This window comes from Typopeltis vanoorti, chromosome 14 (genome assembly GCF_054136105.1).
Source record: "Typopeltis vanoorti isolate ZY-2024b chromosome 14, IOZ_Tvanoo_1.0, whole genome shotgun sequence".
Lineage (NCBI taxonomy): Eukaryota > Metazoa > Arthropoda > Arachnida > Uropygi > Thelyphonidae > Typopeltis > Typopeltis vanoorti.
In genome coordinates this window covers 51,508,372-51,533,345 of record NC_143562.1, presented here as the reverse complement: position 1 = coordinate 51,533,345, position 24,974 = coordinate 51,508,372, and the positions used below count along the sequence as shown (strand labels likewise).

Genomic DNA, 24,974 nt, shown 5'->3' with positions numbered 1-24,974 from the left:
AGGAAAAATCTCAGCAATAAATTGGAATCTCTGAAAAAGTAATTACATGAGGCGGCATATGAATGTATCCCTAGTGTACGAAGAATAAATAGGTTGGTAGTGAAATGGATGTACAACTTTATTAAGCAAGATATCCACAAGAAGATGATGTGGAAAGAATATTGTGAGAAAAGATTGAGAGGAGTAATAATATATATATGAAGCTCAGTAAGAAATTTAACAAGTATTGTGAGGAAAGCTATATCGGAGAATGAAAATAAATTGGCCATACAAGCTAAAGGCAGTCCAAAAGAATTTTATCGCTATGCCACAAGCAAAAGAAAGAATGAATGAATGTGAAAGAATAACTTTATTGAATGCAGATGGTACTTGATTGTCGGAAGCTAATGAAATTGTTTAGTTAATGAGTGCTCACTTTCCTTATATATCAACCAGGTGTATGTAACATGGTGCACAGTGCTACTGCTGCATTGGATGAAGTGTTAGAGGTTAATGAAAATGAGGCTAAAGAGCTGTTGCATAATCTGGATAAGAATTTGCCTACAATATCGATCCCAACCGGCAGTACGTGCTGGGCCTTTCAGGGGTACACGAAAAAGAATCAGTAAAGGTGGAAAAACAAGTAAAGTAAACAAAATGCAAAACATTATGGAACAATAAATGTCAGTATTTAAAAACAATTATTTTAAAAACAAGGAGTACAATTTAGAGAAACGGGTTTAAAAGGGGTATACACATAGAAAAAGTTGGGAATCACTGGTCTGCAGGGACAAACAGAATGTCAGCCTATTTGATAAAGGAATGCTCAGCCAAATTGGCTAGGCCTTTCTCATGTTTCTATAACTTGAGTCTCAGCTCAGGAATGAAGGGAATGTATGATAGTTCCATTGTACAAGAGTGGTGGAAAAATTGATGTTTCTTACTACCAATCTATCAGTATTGCATACAGAAATGGGTACACAAACATGCTATACTCTGCAAGGAACAGCATGGGTTTACTAAAAGAAGGTCAGGTTTTAGTAATTTGTTCACATTTTATAACAATGTTAAGGCTGAGTTGGATAAAGGGAATGGATAATGTTGGATTTTTCTAAGGCATTTAATACGTGGGCTGTTCAATAAGTAATAAGACTAATTTTACTGTGCGAAACCACTCATCACAATATTAATTTCTGTGGAATAAAGAAATGTTGCTCTGTATTAACAAAAGAGGTTGATAGATGGCATATACTGGTTGATGTGCGAGAGTGTCACGTGACTAAACGCAAGTGCTCATCGGCATGCCTACAAGGCGCGACCAGTCTTCGAAATGCAAGTGCCCTTGGAACAGCGTTATGCGATTAAATTTTGTGTGCATTTGCAAAAATCGGCATCGGACACTTTTAACGTGATACGCGAAGCTTTCCACAATGAAGCAATGTCGAGAGCAAGTGTTTTTCGCTGGCATAAAACCTTTAAGGAAGGAAGGCAAAATGTGGAAGATCTTGAACGTGAGGGAAGACCTTCAACATCCATCACAGAGACAATGATCAACACTGCAGCAATTATCATGAAGCACGTCAAAAGGAAGCGTCCATTGCTGACGAATGGCTTCTTATTGCACCACGATAATGGAAGGCCATATATTGCTGGTTGTGTAATGGACATTTTGCAGAAGAACAACACAGATATCCAACCAACCCCTCCATACAGTCCTGATCTCGCACCGTGTGATTTCTGGCTATTTCCTCAGCTCAAGAAATCACTACGAGGCCACCATTTCGAAAGCAACAAAGCATGTGTAAAAGCTGCGAAGGCGGTTTTGAAAGAACTCTCAAAAAACGGACTCTCACATGTGTTTAAGGAGTGGATGCAACGTTGGCACAAATGCATCGAGTCTCACGGTAGTTACTTCGAAAAAGACCATGTAAATGATGACGATTAAAGGTAATCTGTTTTCTGTATAAATATAGTCTTATTACTTATTGAACAGCCTACATAGGAAACCACATGAAAGGCTGTTGCATAAACTGGAGAATATGGGATTGGAACATAAGCTTTTGAATTGGGCCAGAGGATGGTAGACAGATAGATATTAAAAAGTGGTATACAGTAGGTGTGAATCTGCCAGATTCAAGGAGATCAGCGGTGTACCTCAGGATTCAATACTTGGGCCATTATTGTTAAATCTATACGTTAAAGACATCAGGCAGGGTTTATCATCAGATGTGCAATTGTTTGCTGATGATGCAAAGATAGGCAAGGTAATCAAGGATGCTACTGACATTCAGCACTTACAAAATGAATTGAATAGGCTGGCAGTTTGGGGAAATGAAAATGGATATGTTAAAAATGTTGTTTCTATCGTTAAATCGATGTTTCACTAAATTATATCTTTATTTGTTGTTTACTTAAATCTATTCTTTCTTACTTAAACCTTCTTCTATCAAATTCCTACCGGCTGCTCTAATGTTATATATTTATCTTTCGTTATTTATTCTTTCTTCTTTTACTTTATTCTTATTTTTATATCTAGGATGTTTCGGATTCTGGTAAATTTATATTTTGCTGCACCAGCCTGTATCCTATAGTATAAAAGATCCTTACTCAGGGAGACAATACTAGATTTCTAGCTTTCTTACCCAATATCTTACTTAACTGCTGTAGATCTAGATTATTGCAGTCGTGACCTAAATCTATATTTTATATTCACTCTCTAAATCCTTCCCTCCAAAATAGGTTCTATTTTTATAAGTGGTAATTTGGAATCGTAATCAGGCATGACTCTGGTTTAGTTAAATATGATATGTTTATTGGAATATCTAATACACATTACAAACTCATACACTTAATTATGTTCAATACTAAATAAACTCGTCCTAAGAGATTAACACATTCGAACTAATTAAAACTTATAAGGCATGCAAGCACAGTAATTACACATTGGGATATAAATCAAATGATAATAAGTTAAGCTAAATTCCTTCGTGCAGTATTACTCGTAAGAACTAACTATCAACCATTCTAATGTTACTGAGACACTAAATTCTACCTTTCATATCGCATCAAGTTAATCCTATCACATACAAGTTACAAAAGATCTCTCCAAAACAATTCTTCTTACTCAGAAATGAGGTTAACTTTCTAAATAGTCCACAGAGTTCCTTACTATCAAGTTCTAAATTTTACAATCGTAAACAATCTTCTTTCTTCAAATGAACATTCACACAAAATTAGAGCAATAGCGCCTTACCGACTTTTTTCCACGTCGTTCTGCACCACGTGTTTTTCTGGATATTTCTCATCTATTTTGGCTGTCTATACCCCAACGTAGGGGTTATGCTATCATCAATCTTTCTGCCGGAAACGGACTCCAAATCTTTACATTTCACGAACAACTAGATGGGGCTTTTCAGCGATGGCCTGATTCTGCTAGGACTTGAATTTTTTCCTTCAGCTTTGCATAGAATCCAGCTTCATTTCTTTACGAACGCTCGCTGCCCGACATCACAGACTTCACTCCTCTTTATGCGAAACTGCCTGCCAACTTCCGAACCACCCAACAGGAAAACTATACGACAAGAGATCAAGAAAATTCCCTGTGTTCCTGGCTCAACCTCCTTTTATACTCCTATAGAGCGCACTCTTTTTTAGCCCCTTTTTGCACAAGATCCTTACTAATTTCACCCTTTGGCTTATCCTTCGTTTCTACGATGCTGATATACTCAGATTCATGGAATACATGGTTACGTGATTTTCCGAATAAGCTGTACCCGCTAGCGTTACGCTGTACACGTGTAGCTTTAGGCCGTCCAGGAATTAATACTTAACAGCTTTATGATGACTCACAATAGATTTTACATAGCTTAAGTAAGGGTTAAATTTAATTAACATTATCCCTCTTTTTTAAGACATACCAAAATGAAATCTCAGATTAATCATAATAGCTTAAATAAGGTGCTTAAATAAAGAATACAGAGTTTTACATAAAGTGAGGAAGTTTCACTTTTAATTACAACTGATGGGCAGGTGTTTCTCTATGTTAGACCCTAAATGAATGATTTCTTTCCAATATTCCTTCATTTAGGATCTAACAGCTATCGGTTTAATGTTAGTAAGGGTAAAGTTATGGCTTTGGCATTATTAGAGTTCCATCAGCATATTATATTAGCAGGATTATGCTACAAGAACTGAGGCAAGGGATCTTGATGTATTGGTGGATAGGAATTTGAAGTTCCAAGGTCACATAGCAAAAGTTGCAAATATAACTCAGAGGATAATTGTGATGTTGAAGCAAACCTTGACATGTAAGGATAAGGAAGTAATATTTCCTCTTTATAAGGCTTCGATAAGACCACACCTGGATTATTGTGTGCAGATTTGGTCTCCAAGGGGATAAAGAAGCTGTGGAAAGAGTGCAAAGAAGGGTTACAAAGATTATATTTGGATTATGGGATTTAGATTATGAGAACACATTGCGAGTATGTGGACTGCAGACTGGTTAACTGGAGAAAGAGGAGAGGGGGTGATATGATAGAGGTCTATAAACTTTTGAATGGGTGTTATAGGATATCATTTGGCAAAATTTTTCATTATATGGAGGTTAGAAGAGAACATGGGAGAGTGGCATCCATGGAAGTTAAATTTATTTGCAGTCAAGAAAGGGGCAAGAGCTATGTATTTCTCTCAGATAGCAGTGAGTGAGTGAGTGAGTGGAATGATTCGCCATTAGGGGTAGTGAGTGCATTGGTGTGAATGAATTTAAGGGAAGGTATGACTGCAGGTTTGGTTTGGGTGATTTTTAGCCGCCCTCCATGAGTCCTTGACTCCCTGGAAGTCTCAGATAACAATAATAAAAAAATTGGCTGAATGATGCAATCTGCAGAGGTGTGTGTGTGTATTGAAGAGTGGAAGAAGAATAAAGGAAGTGATTTATTTCAGGCATGCTCATTTACATTTCAAGTGCTGTTCTTTCAATAACTGTATTTACCACTTTAGATTTGACAGGATGTGTTTTATTGAATACCTCTGTTGAAACAGAATGATATTCAATTTATAACCACAGTCACCAGAGAGAAAGTTGAATTTGGAGTGTAATGATTCATGTAATAAGGAAATTCATAGGCTTGCTACATTGTTTTGCTTAAGAATTCTTGTCTTGTCAGATGTCAACTCCTTCCAGGAGGTTGACTACCATGAGCTTGTTTTGTGCTTCTCTTTTGCATTCTTCATAGGACAAAAAGGTCCAGTCCTTAATATTTTCCATTCAGTCTGTTCTTTGTCTTCCTCCTCTTCTTTTTCCTTGTATCATTCCTTCTAGAGGTGTTTTTTGTAGGATTTATGCCTTAGTATGTGACCAAGATTTTCCTTTTCTTAATGATTTTCAATAGATTCCTAACTTCTCCAATCATTTCTTAAGAATTACCACGATGTACAACAGTGAACAAAAGTTAATTATTTCTGTTTATGTAAGTTTACAAATTAATCTTCAAATTTTACAGAAATATTTAATACCATAATAATATTAATTATTTTATACTGCTTTTAAGGATCAGGGTCAAGTGATGTATTAAAGCAAACGATGATGAAAATACATCCAGCAAGTGACTGCAATGAGACTCAGTTTCAAACATTTCGTCCTGAAACAAATCTTTGTGTTGCAAATTTGGAAGATAGTTATGGAGTATGCCATGTGAGTATATTTAATTGCATACCATGTGATTTCACTTATCGACATTTAATCTGTTAAAGTAGGCTTATTATTGTAAAAATTCATGATTTCAAAAGGAGTGCTAAGCGAGTACTAGCCCAGTGCTAAGGTTTTTTTAGGGGGGAGGAGACAGAAGGGGAGAGAAATATCATTCCATTAAAAAGTATGTGAGGAAATAGTTCATGATTAATGTTTGTTAAGAAGTGCACAGAAAAATATAACAGTTATTATTGAACTATGTAGATTTCAGCGAGAAATCAGAGCAAGCAAAACTGGAAATATAATCCATGCGAACCTGACAAAAAAAAATGAACCTCAGTATAGTGCATGATTTCTGTATTTAGCAAGCAAGATGCATTTCTCTGCTGGACATGCATTTAGGTTTTAAGAGCCCTACCACTTTTTTTTCACTAGAATGGTGGTGAGACAATGCATGGATACATTTCTATGAGTTCTCTTCCAGAATACAGAGAATTAAGACTTCTGTTATCCACTAGCATCTTTAATTTCCTTATAGGGAGTAGGGAAGGCTTTTTTAGCCCTATCTAACTTTTGGAGACTGAGGGAGCAGTTCTGCCAATCAGAGATAGCTAGCCCAAGACTATCACTAATTACCCAAGGCAACCCAATGAAGAGAAAGCAGACAGTACTGTCACCTGGTCTTTAACTGTAACACAATATACTTATTGTCTGAAATAGTGTGGGTTCTATGGTCAATTTTCTTGAGTTTCTGGGAGAAAAAAACCACTTACCTCTGCCTTAGAGACACTAAATTGGGAAGTGATTGAAAAAAGAATTAGACAAAGCTGCTCTAGTCAGTGACTAGATTCAAACTCAGAATAGCTTTCTTTGGGCAGTCTGGCACAATCGGTACATATAACATTTCCACAAGACTCAGCAGATCGAAAAAGGCTGACTGTTTTTGTGTTTCTAATGTGAACTGTATTCTAGATTGACAGAGTGGTGGGAATACTCCATTGTGGTGTCTTCAGTTTGTTGGTGTATATATATAATTCATCTTAAATGATATAATATTCAGAATGAATTACAATATAAGAAAAATGTTTTTCTTATATTTAACAATATAAGAAAAACAATCTTGCTTGAGTAATTCAATGCTATCTTTTAAAAGTATGCTTGTGAAGAGTGAGAGTGATATGATTTCATATTAAAAAATAAACACTTGAATATGTTTATTCTTTTAAATATGGGATGGCTGACTGACAGATAGCAAAAAGTCATACATGGGAGGTGTGACTCTGCAAGATACAAGGTAACCAGTGGTGTGCCTCAAGGAGCAGTCCTTGGTCCACTGTTATTCAATGTGTACATTACTGACATTGGGAAGGAATTGACATGCACATACAGCTATTTGTTGATGATGCAAAGTTAGATAGGTTAATCCGGAATGCTGCTGATATGTAGTAATTGCAAAATGATTTGAATAGGTTGGAATTGTGGGCATGTGAAAATGGCTATCAGTTCAATGTCAATAAATGTAAGGTCAAGCAGTTTGGTGTGATTAGATATCCATTGTCATATTATATTGATGGGATTATGCTAGAAGAAACTGAATCAAAGTAGGGATCTTGGAGTTTTAGTAAACAGCAAGTTGGGGTTCAAGGGTCATATATAGCAAATATTGTAAATTCAGCTCTGAGAATAATGGCAATATTGAAACAAACCTTCACATGTAAAGATAAGGAAGTCATTTTGTCTTGAAAAGACCTCACTTAGACTACTGTGCACAGGTCTGGTCTCCTAGATTCCATGGCATTTCTGATACAGTGGAGGGAGTGCAAAGGATAGTGTCAAAAAGGACATCAGGATTATGGAATACTGATTATGAAGACAGACTGAGAATTTGTAGGCTGCAGACAGAAAACAGGAGTGATATGATTGAGAGTTATAAACTTCTGGAAGGGTTATACAGAATTTCAGTAAATGGAATATTTCATTTTATAGAGAGTGGGGAAAGGACATTAAGGCATCTTTGAAAATTTAGAATCAATCCCATTAGGAAGGGGTTGAAGGCTAGAATTTTCTCTCATGGAGTGATGTGTGATTGAAATGGATTGTCATTGGATGTTTTGTGTTTGCAAGCAGTGTGAATGAATTCAAGAACATGTATGACAGCTGGTGCATGTAGTATGTGGCCTCCTTCGAAAAGTTCCTTACTCCCAGGAGATCTCTCTTAATAATATATGGAAATTGGCCAAAATACACACACATGCAATTTCTTCTTCAAAATATTCTTCTTTCTTTTTCATATTGGCCTGTTATGGAGCTGTCTTAAGCCCTTTTAAACCATTGGTTTGAAGAGATTAAGACACTACTGCTGGTTAGCCCTATGCCTCCCGGTGTGTATGTTCAGGCAGCCGGTTGGCCTGTTGTCGGGAGTGAGAAAACCCAGAAACTTTTTTTTTCCACACATACAATTTACAAACAATAAATACTATTAATAGGTAATATAGGAAATGCGTCTAGATGGAGGATTAAGTAATAGTATAGATGGCAGGTTATGGAGTGAGGTGCCCTTCCAAAATGAGTTATTAGACTCCTTGGAAATGTTATGTTAAAACATATAAAAAGACGATGGTTTCTGTGTAACTGAAGCAGGCACTTCATCAATCATACTGAAGTTTTTAACAATCATGCAACATTGATACATCATCTCTGATAACGTTCTATAAAACTTTCATGTCCACACGGTTAGCCTAGTGGCTGTGCGTTTCACAACCATATGTCTGGGGAAGGAGTGTCCTAGGTTCGATTCCTGTCGGAGACATGAGGAGCTGAAAGATCTTCCTCAGCCAAAGCCAAGTTAGCTGGTCTTAGGCGTGGACAGTAGGTTTTTCCCCAGTTTATCCTGCGGTTTTTCATCCCACAAACAGGCCAACCAGACACGTGAACATACAGAATACAGTCATAGGATATAGTATGGCAAGGAAGGCAAGAGAAAACCACCTTGCTCATAGTCACTTCCCTAGTATGGAAGCATAGCTGTCCCTGCCATCCGTATAGATGAAAAGAAACTAATGATCATCATCATCACTTTTATATACCAGATTTAACATTAATGCAATTTAATAATAATCATCAATAAGCAAAATAGAAACAGGTACAGTAGAACTTCAGTTGTGGAATGACTCTCGTCTCTAAACAAATCGGTTCGCAAGCAAAAAATGCACTGGTTTCCGAACAGACAAACCAGCAACCATGTGCTCGTGGGCTGAAATGTACAATGGGAGAACATCAGTTAAGGCACAGCCTTCGCTCAGTGCAGATGCCTGCTCACATTTCCAGTTCCTTTTCTTGATTTTCTTTTTTTTTAATTTTTTTAAAATTATTATTATTAATTGTTATTAAATAAGCCACCATGGGTCAAAGAAGGATAGCGATAGCATCAAAGTGAAAAGTTGTTAGAACCATGATAGAGGTGAAAAAAGAAATCATATCCAAACACGAAAATGGCATTCATGTCTTGGATCTTGCTATGCAGTTTGGTATGGCAAAATCAACGATCTGTGCAATACTCGAAAATTAAGAGGCAATCAAATGAGCTGATATTGCAAAAGGAGTAAAATTTCTTACTAAATGAAGATCATAAATGATTGAAGAAGTGAGAAAATTGCTGCTGACTTGGATAAACAAAAAACATCTGGTAATTGCGTTTCTGAGGCTATAATTTGTGAAAAAGCAAAGGGATTACATGACCTGTTAAAGAAAAACCCAGATATGAGTGGTGATACTGATGTGTTCAAAGCTAGCAGAGGGTGGTTCGAGATATTTAAGAGGAGAATTGGCATACATAGTTTGGTTAGGCATGGAGGAGTTGAGAGTTTGAACCAAGAAGCTGCTGAGAAATATGTGCAAGAATTTAATGACTATGTAATGGCTGAGGGTTTCTTCCCCAAGAAGTGTTCAACTGAGATGAAAGTGGCACTATTTTGGAAAAATATTGGGCAGGACCTACTTCACTCAGGAGGAAAAAGCATTGTCAGGACACAAGCCAGTGAAGGACAGGCTGACTCTTTTGCTATGTGAAACAAAAGTGGGGGACTTCAAGGTCCCCACTTGTGTACCACTCTGAGAATCTGAGGGTGTTTAAGAAAAATAATGTGATGAAAAGTAAATTGTCTATTATGTGGAGGGTTATTAGTAACACTTGGGTAACTAGGCAATTTTTTATTGAGTGGATCCATGAAGTCTTTGCCCCAAATGTGAAAAAATACCTTCAAGAAAAAAAATTTTCCAATCTGGCATATCCACTCTCCAGCCAAAAGGCAACGGGTTTGAATCCCACTGTCGATATGGATGTTTGTGATTGTCTGTGGAAATACTAGTGGTGGTGGTTGGTGGTAGATGCTTTTAGTGCAGATGCTGGAGTAAGTGGTGGTGATGACAGAGAGATTGCAGATTAGGTGCCCTCTCTCTCTCGATTAGTCCTTGGACTCCCTGGAGGTGTCATGTAGTAATAATAATAATAATAATAAAATGCCTTCTTGTAATGGACAATGCTCCTGCTCACCCTCCAGGCTTGGAGTTTGACTTGGTGGAGTTTGAATTTATCACAGTGAAGTTTCTGTCTCCTAACATGACTCTTCTAATGCCACCAAATGGACCAGCAGGTCATTTCGAACGCTAAGAAATTCTACATCAAAGCACTGTTTCTAAGTGTTTTGAAGTGACCTCTGACACAGAATTAACACTCAGGGAATTCTGGAAAAATCACTTCGGTATCCTTGATTAGGTACAGTACAAATGAACTCAACTTGGAGGTAATTGTGACAAACTGAGACCTTGAGGCTGAGTATGATGCTATCGATGATATTATGTCTCCAGGCAAAAGCATGGGCTTTGAAGTTGACAATGCTGGTGTGGAGGACGACAGGAATGAGCTTACCATGGAAGAACTGAAATACTTTCCATGTTGTGGTGAAGGAACAGAGAAAGGAAGGAAGGGAGGATGTTCCTTGTTCTTTGATCAATGAAATGTGTGTGAAATGGGGTGACTTGCAAGCTGACCAGTCATGGTGCATCAATTATGTTTTGCCATTATAACCAAAAATCTGCCTTAATGCTCTGTGGTAGAGTTAGGGCAACATCTTAACAAATGTCTGAAACACACTCCATTGGTTTGAAATGCTGCACTAAGCCTGGATGCAACTTCCTGGCAATATCAGTAATTCTATGGCCTTCTTCAATCTTTCCAATAATTCTTCCTTGTGTGAAATCATCTGGATCAGCATTTCCCAAACTTTTCCTATGACGGAACACTTCACAAATCCTGAAATTTTCACGGAACGCCTTGGTTATTTTGTAATATATTAATTAATGATTAATTATTAATTTAGCTGATTTATATTAATTAATAACTGATCATTAATTAATTAATTAATTAAACATCCCTTATACATAAACATTAAATTAATTTGTGCTGTTTTTCATTGACATATCCCATTCTGATCACCAAAAATTTATAATATTATTATTAGTACTTACAAGTGAATGCAGACTTTTTCTCCTGTGTGCTAATAGTTTTCCCCTCCTTTTTTACATCCTGCAGATCGCTTTGTAGGCTGGTGGTGAATGACTCACTATCAGTTGCATCACAAACACCTTCAAGAAGAGATTTCTTAATATCAAAATTAAACAAAGTCCCTTGTCTCTTATTCATATTAAAATTTAAATCTGCAGGCCTAATGCTTTTAAAAAATCATGGAACTACGGTTTCGAAACTTTCACCCTACAATACAAACTAGCGAAGAAAGTATTCAATATTACTAGATTTGAGAACCGGATACAGACTACTTTGATCTTCAGTTTTAGTGGAAAAATTTTCTTTATACTTCCTTACTGATTGTTCCCTAACATTTGCAACGCAGATGTTAATTCTTTCAGTTTTGAGAACAGAGAATATGCCGCCCATTGTTGTAATCGGCTTGCAGGCAAATTTTATGATCGGTCATAAACAGCGGTATTCTCTTTCCCGATTGTTGAAAGATTTCGATGTGTGAAAATTAACGATAATTCCTGAATATTTCCATGCTTAAAAATGCATGGCTTGGTCACTAACATTTGCTAAACAGATATTATTAGGTATTCTGGATCTGAACTTTTCGACATATTCACAAATATTATTCACCTTAGAATATTTTCACTATAAAATATTTATTCATGAAAAATGCTTAGAAAACTAAAATGACAAATTCCAGGAGAACTTCTCGTGGAACACTAATGTCCCGTGGAAGGTAAACACAGTTTGGGAAACCCCCTGATCTGGATGATGTCTTTGAGACATTACAAGACATTCAAGTTTGCAACTTCATTTCTTCAAGAAACGAGATTCCTTCAAACACTTCACTTAGTGCAGCCTTTTGCCTTTTATCCTATCGAGTGCTATCCCATGAACCCTTCCCACATGATTCGAAAAACTGAAGATGTACCTACTTTCTACTCAAAATTCTCAGTTATAAAAATTGCCACAAGCTGATTTGTCTGAATTTGTGGTTGTAATCTCCAGAAATATTGTTCATCCTTAGCTTTTGGACACCTGTGTGTGTGTGTGTGTGTGTGTGTGTGTGTGTGTGTGTGTGTGTGTGTGTGTGTGTGTGTGTTTTATATTTATTTCACAGATGAAAGGTACAAGAATCTATAGCACATCAGTGCCATGTGTGAGAAATATATATATGATTATTTATTTCATTCAATTTTTCTTTTCTTAAATCTAAATGAATATTATATAAATATAAATCAACTAATAACATTTTTTGCTTATGGGGAATAAGCAAGGCCTTTTAACCCTATCATGGTTTATGAAGACTGAGGGGAAGTTCAATCTCCACCAGTAGCCGATTAGATATAGCTGGCCCAACTCTATCACTAATTATAAGTGGCAACCAATAAAGAGACTGGCGAACATGTGCTGCCATCTCTTGTTACCTAACCCTAACAGAATATTGTCTGATATAGTGTAGGTTTCAAGGTCGATTTTCTGTTTACATTTATGAGACAAAATTCCCACTTGCCCATGCTAGAGGTAGACTAACTCAGGAACCAGTCAAAGCCTTTCTTCAACTTTTTCCTGAAAAAAAAAAAAAAAAAAAAAAAAAGAAGTCCCTCCAATAAGCAACTAGACTTGAACTTAAGTCTATCTTCAGTAATTTATAGTAATTTATTTTGCATTTTGTGCATAAAAACATGGCATGGAAACTGGAGTCAAAAGCAGACTGAATAATATTGTTGGTATGCAAAAGATACATACAACACATTAATAATTTGTAATAGTGTTGTCATTGCGAATAACATATATATAGGGCTTGACAAATCCTACGTCGTGAAATTGGTCCCCCACACACACGCACATGCACCCATTTTTTTTTTTGTCCCATTAAGTCCCAACATGAGTTCTATAAAATGATGGTGCTGTATTGTGATTAAAGAAATTTTCTTTTGTGTGAGAACCACTCACAGAAGGAAAAGTCAATAAAGAATACAAGTAAAAATAATATTAATTTTATAGGAAATATAATTTACTAGATTCATTTTTACCACACTGGGCATTTATAGGATGGGCATTGTATTTTCTTAAAGTCAAAAAAGATTTAATTAAAAGTTTTTATTAAAAAATTTTCTATTTTGTAGTCTAATGCTACTTGCCACATGATTGGGCAAGCATATCTAGCATGCTATGCATGCACACAACTTTTTTTAAATTTAGGTATGCATTATTTCAAATGCCATGATTTTATTCTGTAGGGTGACAGTGGTGGTCCTCTCGTGTGTAAAGATAACAACAATCATTGGGTTCTTCACGGAGCTGTAAGTGCTGGTATACAAGGAAATAGGTATGGTACATTTTGTGCATTTAGACCCACAATTTTCACTCGCATTGCTGCCAATTTCAACTGGATCACTGAAATGATTACGAAATACAGCTAAAATAATACAGTCAGAAACGCACTTAGTATATTTCTTTTGAGAATATGGTCGCAAATATGCAATAAAACACTATCTGAAATTTGACTTTAAAAAAAAACCACTTTTTTTTAATAATTGGCTTGCTGCTGTTGTGAATTATTTAAAAAAATAAATATCTAAAATTTACACCTCTTCATTTGTTTCAATTATTTTCAGTTTTGCTTGATTATTTACGATTCATCACATTCCTAAAATTTCTGACGCAATTGACACCACCTATAAATCCTCCTTAATGCAGTATAAAGAAAAATGAAGGGAAAAAAAACATGCATATCCATCTTACAAGAATAAAATGCAACAAACAATTCTAACTACTTTTAATCAGATTTGACAAGAACAGTCAAATGCTAAGTGAAGTCATTAGCCTCTATATATAAGTAACCCAATTGTGAAGTGACTTCATGCAAACTTTGTTTGCATACAGTTGGATAAAGGATGAAACCAAGAATATAACTTCTTGGTATCTTTAATTTATAGTATATCCAACTGAAAAACTTTCAACATCTGTCTCTAATTGATGGAGACAGATGTTGAAAAAAAAGTTTTTTCACTTGGCTATGCTACCAATTATATATTTGGTTTAATCCTTTATCCAAGTGTAAGCAAACAAATTTTCGGCCTGAAGTATTTTTAGGAATGGGGCAACTCGTGGCAAAGGTGGTATAAGTTCTCATCACTTGCCTTCGTGTCCTATAATGCAAAGCACATCTCCTTGTGGACATGTATAATGCTATGTATTAATTGAAGGGTGGTCACTACCCAGACCGGTTTCGACCTTTATTGAGGAGACCCTATATAATGAGATAATGGCAAAGGTGGTATAAGGAGAACTTAGTAATAAGATATGACACCTTTTGGCTACTCGTATATGGAAATATGATTTCTGCATTAATTCAACCCTGGTATTACTTCTGGGTCTGGCACTGTATTTATTCATACAGGGTTCCACCCCTATCCTCCCCACATCCCATAGGTTGGGTTGAGTCCTCCTAATGAGGGATTAAGTATGTATTTTATGACTATAGATCAGTCTGTGTGTGTGTGTGTGTGTGTGTGTGTGTGTGTGTGTGTGTGTGTGTGTGTGTGTGTGTGTGTGTGTGTGTGTGTGTGTGTGTGTGTGTGTGTGTGTGTTCACGTGGCAGGTTTGCCTGTTCTGAGGGATGAAAAACTTGAGTTTCTGGATGAAAGTACCCTCTACCTCTGTATGAGGTAAAGGTTCCTTGGGTCATGGACAGGAATCGAACCCAGGACTTTCCGACTAAAGGGCTTCGTCTGAGCAGCTTATGAGAGACTTCAATAAAGGTTGAAACCAATCTAGGTAGTGGCTTTTCCATAATGCATAGTATTATACATACGCGAAAGGATGGGTGCTTTGCATTATGTGACACCAAGACAATTAATGTGAAATTATAAGCCTCCTTTTACAAGTAGCCTAGTCATGAAGGTAATTCACATGCAAACTTTGCTTACACTTGGATAAAGGATGAAACTTAGAATATAATTTCTTGGCATCTTAAATTTATACTTAAATGCCAATTCTGTTTCCACTTAACTAAATGTAATAATACACTGTAGGTATAACCCAGTCATACAATACGTCATGTTACAAACCATCATATTTTGAATCACCTTCCCTCTATTGCTTGTGAATGCAAGTAATGGTTTAATAACATTCTTAAGAAGTCAAATATATGTACAAATGACAAAGCATTTATTTATGTCAGATACCCAAACAAAAATATTCAGAATTTTTACAAATGTAAAATTACTCTAAATATCTTATATAGGGGCATATGGCAACCGGCTTGGTCATCCATGTACGCCATTAAAGGGCTTTCCATTTTGATAATAGAAATGTCTCATTTGGAGATAACTGTAGTATTAACTGGCATAGGACTTTTTACTTCACTAAGAACTTGATCTTTGTTTTTAACAACTGTAACAGAACTGCATGGTAAGTTTAGCCTGCAGTCATTTCAGTGTTTGATACATCATCAATAAATTTAATAATTTTAATCTCATTAAGTAATGTAATGCAATGAAGTTTACACACCTTTTCATCTCTGGAAGTAACAACACCGTTACTTTGAATTTCATCTTTTAATAATTAACAATAAAATAATAGTTATAAACAGAAAAAGTCAAAATTACATAATAGAGAGAAAAAGCAAGGCTAATAAGTATCAGATGGATTACTATTCAGGGCATCATCCACTCATTACTAACACAACATTCCATCATAAAGCGCACAAATTTACAAACAAAAAAATACCATGAAGACTATCATTATGGATCTTATATCTTTACAAAGGTTCAGGACAAATGAGTGCACAGGAGATTTCAAATAGGACTATTTAGACTTCATGCTGGTTTTAACTCATTATAAGGTTAAATGGAATAAAAATAGCACAAATAAATAATTAAGCACGTGTTTAACATATCCTATACTTCTCAGTCACTGAGACATTGTCAGGGAAACAATTTCTATTATAATTTTAATATTAATTAAATGAGTTAGCCTATCTCATACGGCGGTAGCAGGGTTTTTTCATCCCGCATACAGATAAATCAGCCCTTCAGAACACACGCAATTTACAGATATGGAATACCGGTTGTGGTGTTGGTGGAGGTAGATGGCGTTGATGGAGATGATTTGTAGTAGAGGTTCTGTGTAGTGGTTGAGACAGTTGTAGGTGTCCTCCCCCGATGTGTCTTCGGACTCCTTGGAGGTGTCAGGAATAATAATAATAATAATAACATTGTTTTCCTGACGATGTCTCAGTGACAGACAAAACAAGGATTGATTATATGAGTTTATTTATTACTGCTATTTTTATTCCATTAAACCTTATAATGAATTTCAAATAGAAAGTGATCGCCATTTATTTTTGAGGCAGGGTGAAAATTAAGATATCATACTGAAAAGAAAAGTACATAAGAAAGTTTTCAAACAATCAAAATTGATTGTTTGATGTCTTCAGCATATGAAAGTCTAGGAACACACAAAAATAAAAAATTACATATATGGGACAATGAAATAAAAACAATAATTGAAAATAAAAATCTGGCCTTTAAAAGATGGTTAAGTAGCAAAAAACAAGAAGATGAAATTGAATATAAAAAGAGAAACCAGAAAGAGACAGAGAAAGTTCAAAACATTTTGCATCATATCTAGAAAATGACATATACAAAATAAGGTGCAATGCACATAAAATACTAAAACACATGAATGAAGATATAAAGGAAACTGAAAATATAAGTTGTGAAATAGATGTAAAAGAATTTTGGATTAAGTCACAGATCTTTGGACAGATAATACTAACATAAAAAAATTACATCAATAACTTACAAAATACTTTAAATGATATTATTACTATTACTATTATTACGGGCACCTCCAGGGAGTCATTAGACTCATCGAGGGAGGCCCCAAATCATATTCATCACAACTATTCAACATTCATATAGTATCTATCATACCTCGCCTTAAACTCATTCACTGTCACAGCATCCACCACAGACTCCGGGAGCACATTCCACTCATTCACTACTCTAAAAGTAAAGAACCCAGGTCTAACACCTTTACTAACCACACTTTTGCCCAGTTTCCATGGATGTTCCCTAGTCCTCCCACAACCATCCCTGTTCTCAAAAATATCTTCTGAATTAATTTTATAGAAACCCTTCAGTAATTTGAATGTCTCAATCATATCTCCCCTCCTCCGCCTATCAACCAATTTTTGCAACCCACAAATCCTCAACCTGTTCTCATAAGGTTCATTCCACAGACCTGCTATCATCTTGGTCACTTGCCTCTGGATCCTCTCCACCTACTCCCCATTAAGAAGAAACCTAGGTGACCAAATCTGGGCACAGTAGTCGAGATGGGGTCTTATAAAGGATACAGAGGAACAATATCCTGCTTGTCTCTGCTCGTCAACGTATTCTTCAGCAACCAAGTGATTTGATGAGCTGATTTGGCCACTTTTGCAATGTGTCCCCTAAATTTCAATTCCTTATCCACCAACACTCCTAAATCTCGTGCCTCATCAATTTCCTGGAGCACAGTTCCACCAATGCAGTAAACTGCCGCCAATCTTTTCACTCCAAAATGCATAACATTACATTTTGCCACATTAAATTGACATCCATTCTCCTTAGCCCAGACCTCCAATCTATGCAAATCATCCTGCAAAATTTTGACGTCATCTGCATTCACTATTGCCTTACCCAACTTCGTATCATCCGCAAACAAATGAACTGTTCCTCTCAGATCCTTTCCTATATCATTAATGAACAAATTAAACAGCAGTGGTCCAAGAACAGATCCTTGTGGCACACCACTAGTCACAGGCCGTCTTGTGGACTCTACTGTTGAGTAAACCATTCTCTGATATCTCTCCATCAACCACCCTCCTATCCATCTCACCAACCCTATGTCCATCCCCATATGCTGCAATTTACTGATTAGAATTCCATGTGGTATCCTGTCAAAGGCCTTAGCAAGGTTCAGTAGAATCACTGTAAACCCAATACCCTTTTCCTGTTCAGCCATCACTGTGTTATAATACGTGAGCAAGTTACTGAGGCATGACCTACCCTTCACAAAACCATGCTGTCCCCGATACAGTATCCCATTTTCTTCTATCCAATCTTGTATTTTCCTCTTGACTATTTTCTCTAAGACCTTGATAATGATTCCTGTTATGCTCATTGGCCGGTAATTTTCAACAGCAACCTTGGAACCACCTTTGTGCAGCGGAACTATTTCCCCCTCTCTCCACCCCCTTGGGACTGACCCAGACCCGAGGCTCAAATTAAACAAAATGGTCAAGGGCACTGACAATTCTTTAGCCGCTTCACGTACGAAATGAGCTGGTATACCATCCAATCCTACAGATGCATTGACATTGAGGTTCTGTAATAGACTAGTTACCTCTACTTCATTCATCACAATTCCAGTATAAGCTGTTGATTCTTCCATTCCTGCAAAGTCACCACCTGGATGATATACTCTTGCAAAGTGCTCGCTCAGTAATTCCACAATATCGACTGATTCGGTTACCTCCCTACCCTCAGCATTTTTTAAGATCATTCTACCATGAGCATTTTTCCTTTTACTTGCAACATATTGAAAAAACTGTTTGGGACTCTCTTTAGCCTGCATGACCAATTTTCTTTCGTAATCTGCTTTTGCTTTTCTTACCACCCTTGTTACCATCTTGGCCTGAGCTTTATACTGTTCCTGTGCCTGATGGTCACCTTTCACTTAAATTCCCTCCACAATTGTTTCTTTTTTTGCAGCTCAAGCTTAATAGTGTTATTCATCCATTTAACCCCTACTTGGTTTATTATTCGGACTCTTGCTATACGGTCAACCATTGCCTCCTGCAAACAGTTCTTAACCACCTCCCATGCACTATCAACATCCATCCCTTGCAGTTTTACATGCCATGGCACTGAGCCAAGCACACACCTAAGCTTGTCATACTTACCAGCCCGGTAATTCCACATGTACCCTGTCTTAATTGTAAATTCCACTCAAGTCATGACCTTATGGTCACTCTCATCAATTCGTGGCAACATGGTCATGTTCGTTACTGCCACATTCTCAGTTGCAATTACAAGGTCCAGCACTCTCTGCCTCCTGGTATTTTCCACTACATGTTGCCATAGATAGTTGTCCCTTAATAACCGCATAAAATTCAATTCCTTCTTCCCATGTGCCCTCTCCTCTTTCCAGTCAATGTTACCATAATTGAAATCACCCATAATAATTACCCTCCTTCCACTCATTTCTTCCATTTGCCTATGCATACTATCCCCACCATCTATTCCATCACAGGGTATATAGCAGCGCCCAATTGTATATTTTGTTCTGCTAGATTCTATATCACACCAAACAGCCTCGAATGTGCTCTTTTCTCTATCCTTCAGTTCAACTTCTATACTCCTTGGCTGCAGCTCATCAGCTATCATAATTATTCTAATACTCCTCCCCCCTTTTTATTCACCCTGTCACTCCTGAACATGCTATACCCATCTCATTCAATCCCACTAGTGTTATCATCTTCTGTCAGCCATGTTTCACTAATACCAACAACCTGTGGCCTGGAAGTGCCAACCATGGCCAAAAACTTTTCCTTCTTGTTCCTAATACTCCTGGCATTAGTGTACATGAATTGCAGAAGCTCATTTGTCCTATCCCTACTTTGATGCCTTATACTAACTATCCCATTCTGATTTGTTGTCCTTCGTACTTGCTCGGGCATAATATACTCATTCATACACTCAACTGCCTCCCTAAAGTCTGCATATCTACTACCCCCCCTCAATAAATCTAGTTTCCCTGAGTCTGTACATCCACTTCCGCATCATTCATCAACACTTTTTCAAGTCTCTGTACACCAAGTCCATTCAAATGTAACCCATGCATCTTATATAAGTCCTTTCGCCCATCGAACTCATTCCACACATCCACAAATTTCACACCACTCTCCATGCATAACCCACGCATAAAGTCATTGGCAATTATGGCCCTCCTTCTAAACACTTCGCTGTCATACCGTGGTAAGATACTCACCATCCTAATTCTCCCACTCTTCTCTTTTGCTACCTCAAATAATTCCCTCATATCCTCTATCATTTCCATTTTGTCCTCTTTCAAATCATTTGTTCCTGCCACGATTATCATCTCTTTCGCTGATTCGCTGACATCCTTTATGTTCGCACCCGGGTGGTACGACTTCGTTAAACTCTCAACTATTACACCGCTTAATTGCGAATCCTCATACAGCACTCGCTCCTTCATTTGATTGACGTTTACGAACATTCTATTATTTGGCATCACAGACTTTCGCCGGTTATTTGTCGGTACGTTCAGCACACATTTTTCCATATGCTCCAGTTACCTTTTAGCTCTGTGTATCACACCATTCAAACGGGCAATTTTTACTACTCGCATTTATCTCACCATTTTCATTATCAATCAAATCATTTATTCGTTCTGTATTTCTACCTTCATTTACACTTTCAACGATGCTCTCACACCTATCTTGTGCTACCACGCAATTCTCTAGCACACCGCCATTTTCTACATTCTGACTATCGTTAACAATATCACTCTCGCCACACGAAACATGCTTGAAATCCTCATTCTCTTTACACTTTCTGCACATATTAACTCCACTATCACTTTCTAACCAGACTCCCACCGCTCTTCGCAAGGCATACATCTCACAGACAGCACATTGCATAAATTCGTTTACATCAAAACTCTTAAACAAACATGGCGACCTGGCCGCCATTTTTTTCTCTATCGGTGCCATATGTACGCTATCTTATCTTAAAATTAATAATTAAAATAACAGAAAACACGCAAAAATTGCACAGACACATCAACAAAAACAGCAAACAATACTACTTAAAATTCTAGTAAAATTTCTAATGTTAACATAAAATACTACTGATCTTTTCAGGAGCTCTCGACAAGCTGACGATCTAATCAGTGCAACACCCAAGTATATTATAAGAATGAAAGAATTAAAGGACAACCTAAGAAAAATTAAAAAATGACAAATCAGCAGGAGAAGATGGGATAAACTCTGAACTGTATAAATTTGCTGGAAAACAATTTCATCAGAAATTATTAAAATTTTTAAATAAAACATATACAAATGGACAAATACCAATAGAATGGAATACAAGTATAGTAATACCTATATTTAAAAAAGGGGATAAAACAAAACCTGCTGATTACAGAGGTATTAATTTATTGAATACATGCTACAAAATATATAGTAGAATAATCCTTAATGAAAATATACAGTGAAAAAATATTATTAGAATGTCAAAATGGATTTAGAAAAGGATGCAGCTTAAAACTACTTATAAAAAAAAGACAATTTAATTTAGAAACTCATCTTTTGTTTATAGATTATATTTACATTTGAGAGATTATATTATATTTGATATATTACAAAGAATAAATATATCTAATATTTCATTACATGTAATATTATATATATACAAAGATTATGAAATAAAAATAAAAATAAATGAAAAAATGTCTAAAAAAATCTATAAACCAAGGAGTAAGACAGGGATGTACTCTGTCTCCAACACTTTTGAATATATTAATGAAATATTAATACAGTGGAACACCTTAAACTATCCAGGTACAGAAATTTCTTGGAATAACAAAATAAACATGCTATTATTTGCAGATGATCAGGTAATAATATCAGATAAGGAAGACAATTTACAAAGAGCAATATATAATTTAAACATTTACATTACATCTTCAAACCATCATAGGTCACATAAACATAGCATCATCCACATGTTGGGAAATAGAATCCGCAAATTTGTCTCAGACAAAGACGAGGTTCAGACAGAACTGTCTCAAATTGTTATAACACTATCTCAAAATGGATATCCTCTAAACATTATCAACAAATTCCTGTATAAAGATAACCACCGATAAAAAGAAACAGTCTCCCAGCAGTTTTCAACAGTCGTCATCCCCTTTATGGGTTTCGTTTCCACCAATATAGCAAGATTGTCAAAAGCTCATAACATCAGCGTTGTATTTAAACCAACTACTAGCATTAGACAGGTGTGAAGATCTAAGGATAGTGTTCCATTTTACAAATATCCAATTGTGTATAATATTCCATGTACGTGTGGCCTCTCCTACATTGGACAAACTTCAAGAAGCCTCGAAATCAGACAGAAAGAACATGCTGGAGATGTCAATTATAACAGGACGATCACCTCTGGTTTAGAGCATCACTTTTCAACTTCTAACCATTCTATAGACTGGGAAAATAGTTCTATGTCCTACACAGACGATGATTTCAGACACCGATTATTCAAAGAAGCAACATTAGTTCTACAAACAGGTAGCAACCTAAACAGAAATCAAGGTGCCATATTGAATGAGACTTGCAAATATTTAATCAATTCACTCAGTGTGAAGGAACTAAAGTATGCCAACAATCATATAACGCTTGCTCATGCAGTGCATGTTCAGGACACGGACTAAAGATTCGCATATGTGCTGACATTGTCACGCGAATGTATCAATTTAGCTATCTCATAGTTATTAACGGATTTGTATTCTTTATACTTTGTGCATTTATCATATTTTTGTGTTTACCGTTCAAGCCTTGAGAAAGCTAGACAGTTGCTAGCGAAACTGGTAGGCTTTATTATATGAACATATATAGTAATTTAAAAAAATCTATGGTCATATAAACAGTAATAATTCCTATATAATTTGAATGTTAGAGCAAAACAGTTTGGAACGAAAATATCCATAGATAAAACTAAAACAATGGCCTTTTGTGGACAAACTCCGGCTAGGTAAAATAGTTATTAATAATAAAATAACAGAACAGCTAAATACTTTCAGTTATCTTGGATGTGAAATATCATATGAATGAGAAAAAGACATAAAATTAAAAACTTCAAAATTTTTAAAGATTATAGACCTGATAAATAGAACACTAAAAAATAAAAATATATACAACATGTAAACGGAACGGCCAACACCCAATATCCTAAATAAATAATAAAATATAAACCAATTGGAAAGAGAAGGCTGGGTAGACCTCAAAAAAGGATATTAGATGGATAATAATAATAATAATTATTATTATTAAGAGAGACCTCCAGGGAGTCGAGACTCGTCGAGGGAGGCCACATACTACACATACCAGTTATCATGCTCATTCTTGAATTCATTCACACTGCTTGCACTCACAACATCCAATGGCAATCCTTTCCAATCACATCCCACCCTCTGAGAGAAAAATCTAGCCCTCACACCCTTCTTAGCAGCCTTCATTCTTAGCTTCCAAGGATGCCCTCTTGTCTTTTCCTCACCCTCTATAAATTGAAATCCTGTATGATCCTTTCAGAAGTTGTATGTCTCAATCATATCACCTCTCTTTCTCCTGTTTGCTAGGTCTGCAGTTTAAAAATTCTCAATCTATCTTCATAATCAGTATTCCACAATCCTGATATCATTTTTGACACTCTCCTTTGTACTCTCTCCAATATATCAGAATCGCAATGGAAACCAAGAGACCAGACCTGTGCACAATAATCCAAGTGAGGTCTTAACAATGCCTTGTAAAGAGGAAAAATAACATCCTTATCTTTACATGTGAATGTTCATTTCATCATCGCAATTATCTTTTGTGAGCTGTATTTGCAATCTTTGCCACATGGCCCTAAACTTCAACTTCCTATCTATTAACACTCCAAGATCCCTAGCCTCATCAGTTTCTTCTAGCCTAATCCCACCAATATAATACAACATTGGATTTCAAATCAAGGCCGAAGTGAATGACTTTACATTTACTAACATTGAACTGACACCCATTTTCCCATGCCCACAATTCCAGACGATGATTCTATTCAAATCATTCTGCAAAGACTGCATATCAGCAGCATTCCTGATTACCCTACGTATCTTTGCATCATCAGCAAATAACTGTATGTCACTTGTCAAATCCTTCCCAATATCATTAATGTACAGATTGAATAACAATGGACCAAGCACTGATCATCATGGTACACCACTTGTTACCTTAAACCTTGCAGACTCAGATCCCCCGTGTACCATTTTTTGATATGCGTCAGTCACCCATCCTCTTATCCATGCTAATATTGTATAACCCAAACCCATTTTCTCTAATTTATGCAGCAGTCTGCAATGCTATATTCTGTCAAAAGCCTTAGCAAAATCCAAATGTATCATGGTGTATCCATTTCCCTTGTCTGGTTCATTGGTAACATTGTTATAGAATGTGAGCAAGTTAATAAAACATTACGTTCCCTTAGTAAACCCATGTTGTTCATTGCAAAGTATATATTCACTGTCGACCCATTTCAGAATGCAGGCTTTAACCAATTTTTCCAAAATCTTCACCACCACTCCTGAGATACTAATTGGCTGATAGTTAAATACATCGGTCTTTGCACCATCCTTGTGCAATGGAATTACCATACATTCCTTCTATTCCTGCTGAGTCTTCCCTGTTCTGAGACTCATATTAAACATCCTGGTCAAAGGAATGGCCAGTTCAGCTGAAACCACTTTTAGGAATCGTGCTGATATTCCATCAGTTTGCTGAATTCTTATTCAGTTTGTGCAACAGCTCTAATACCTCGGCCTCTCATACCAACATTGTCCACAGTTGCTTCTTTAACAGTGCCCCAATGTTGCGTTTACCAGGTTGATAGCTTTTAATGAAATGGGCACGCATTAACTGAACAACCTCTGTTGCATTTG

The 24,974-nt window shown here is 36.4% G+C and overlaps 1 protein-coding gene across 1 annotated transcript in view; it reads left to right on the top strand.

Annotated features, from left to right (window-relative positions):
• Positions 1-24,974, top strand: part of LOC150099469 (chymotrypsin B-like) — an 88,291-nt gene that overhangs the window by 40,535 nt on the left and 22,782 nt on the right. Inside the window, exons 5-6 of the mRNA XM_090404366.1 lie at positions 5,529-5,671; positions 13,451-13,513. Coding sequence (XP_090260492.1) covers positions 5,529-5,671; positions 13,451-13,513 — 206 coding nt within the window. The remainder of the gene's footprint in view (positions 1-5,528; positions 5,672-13,450; positions 13,514-24,974) is intronic.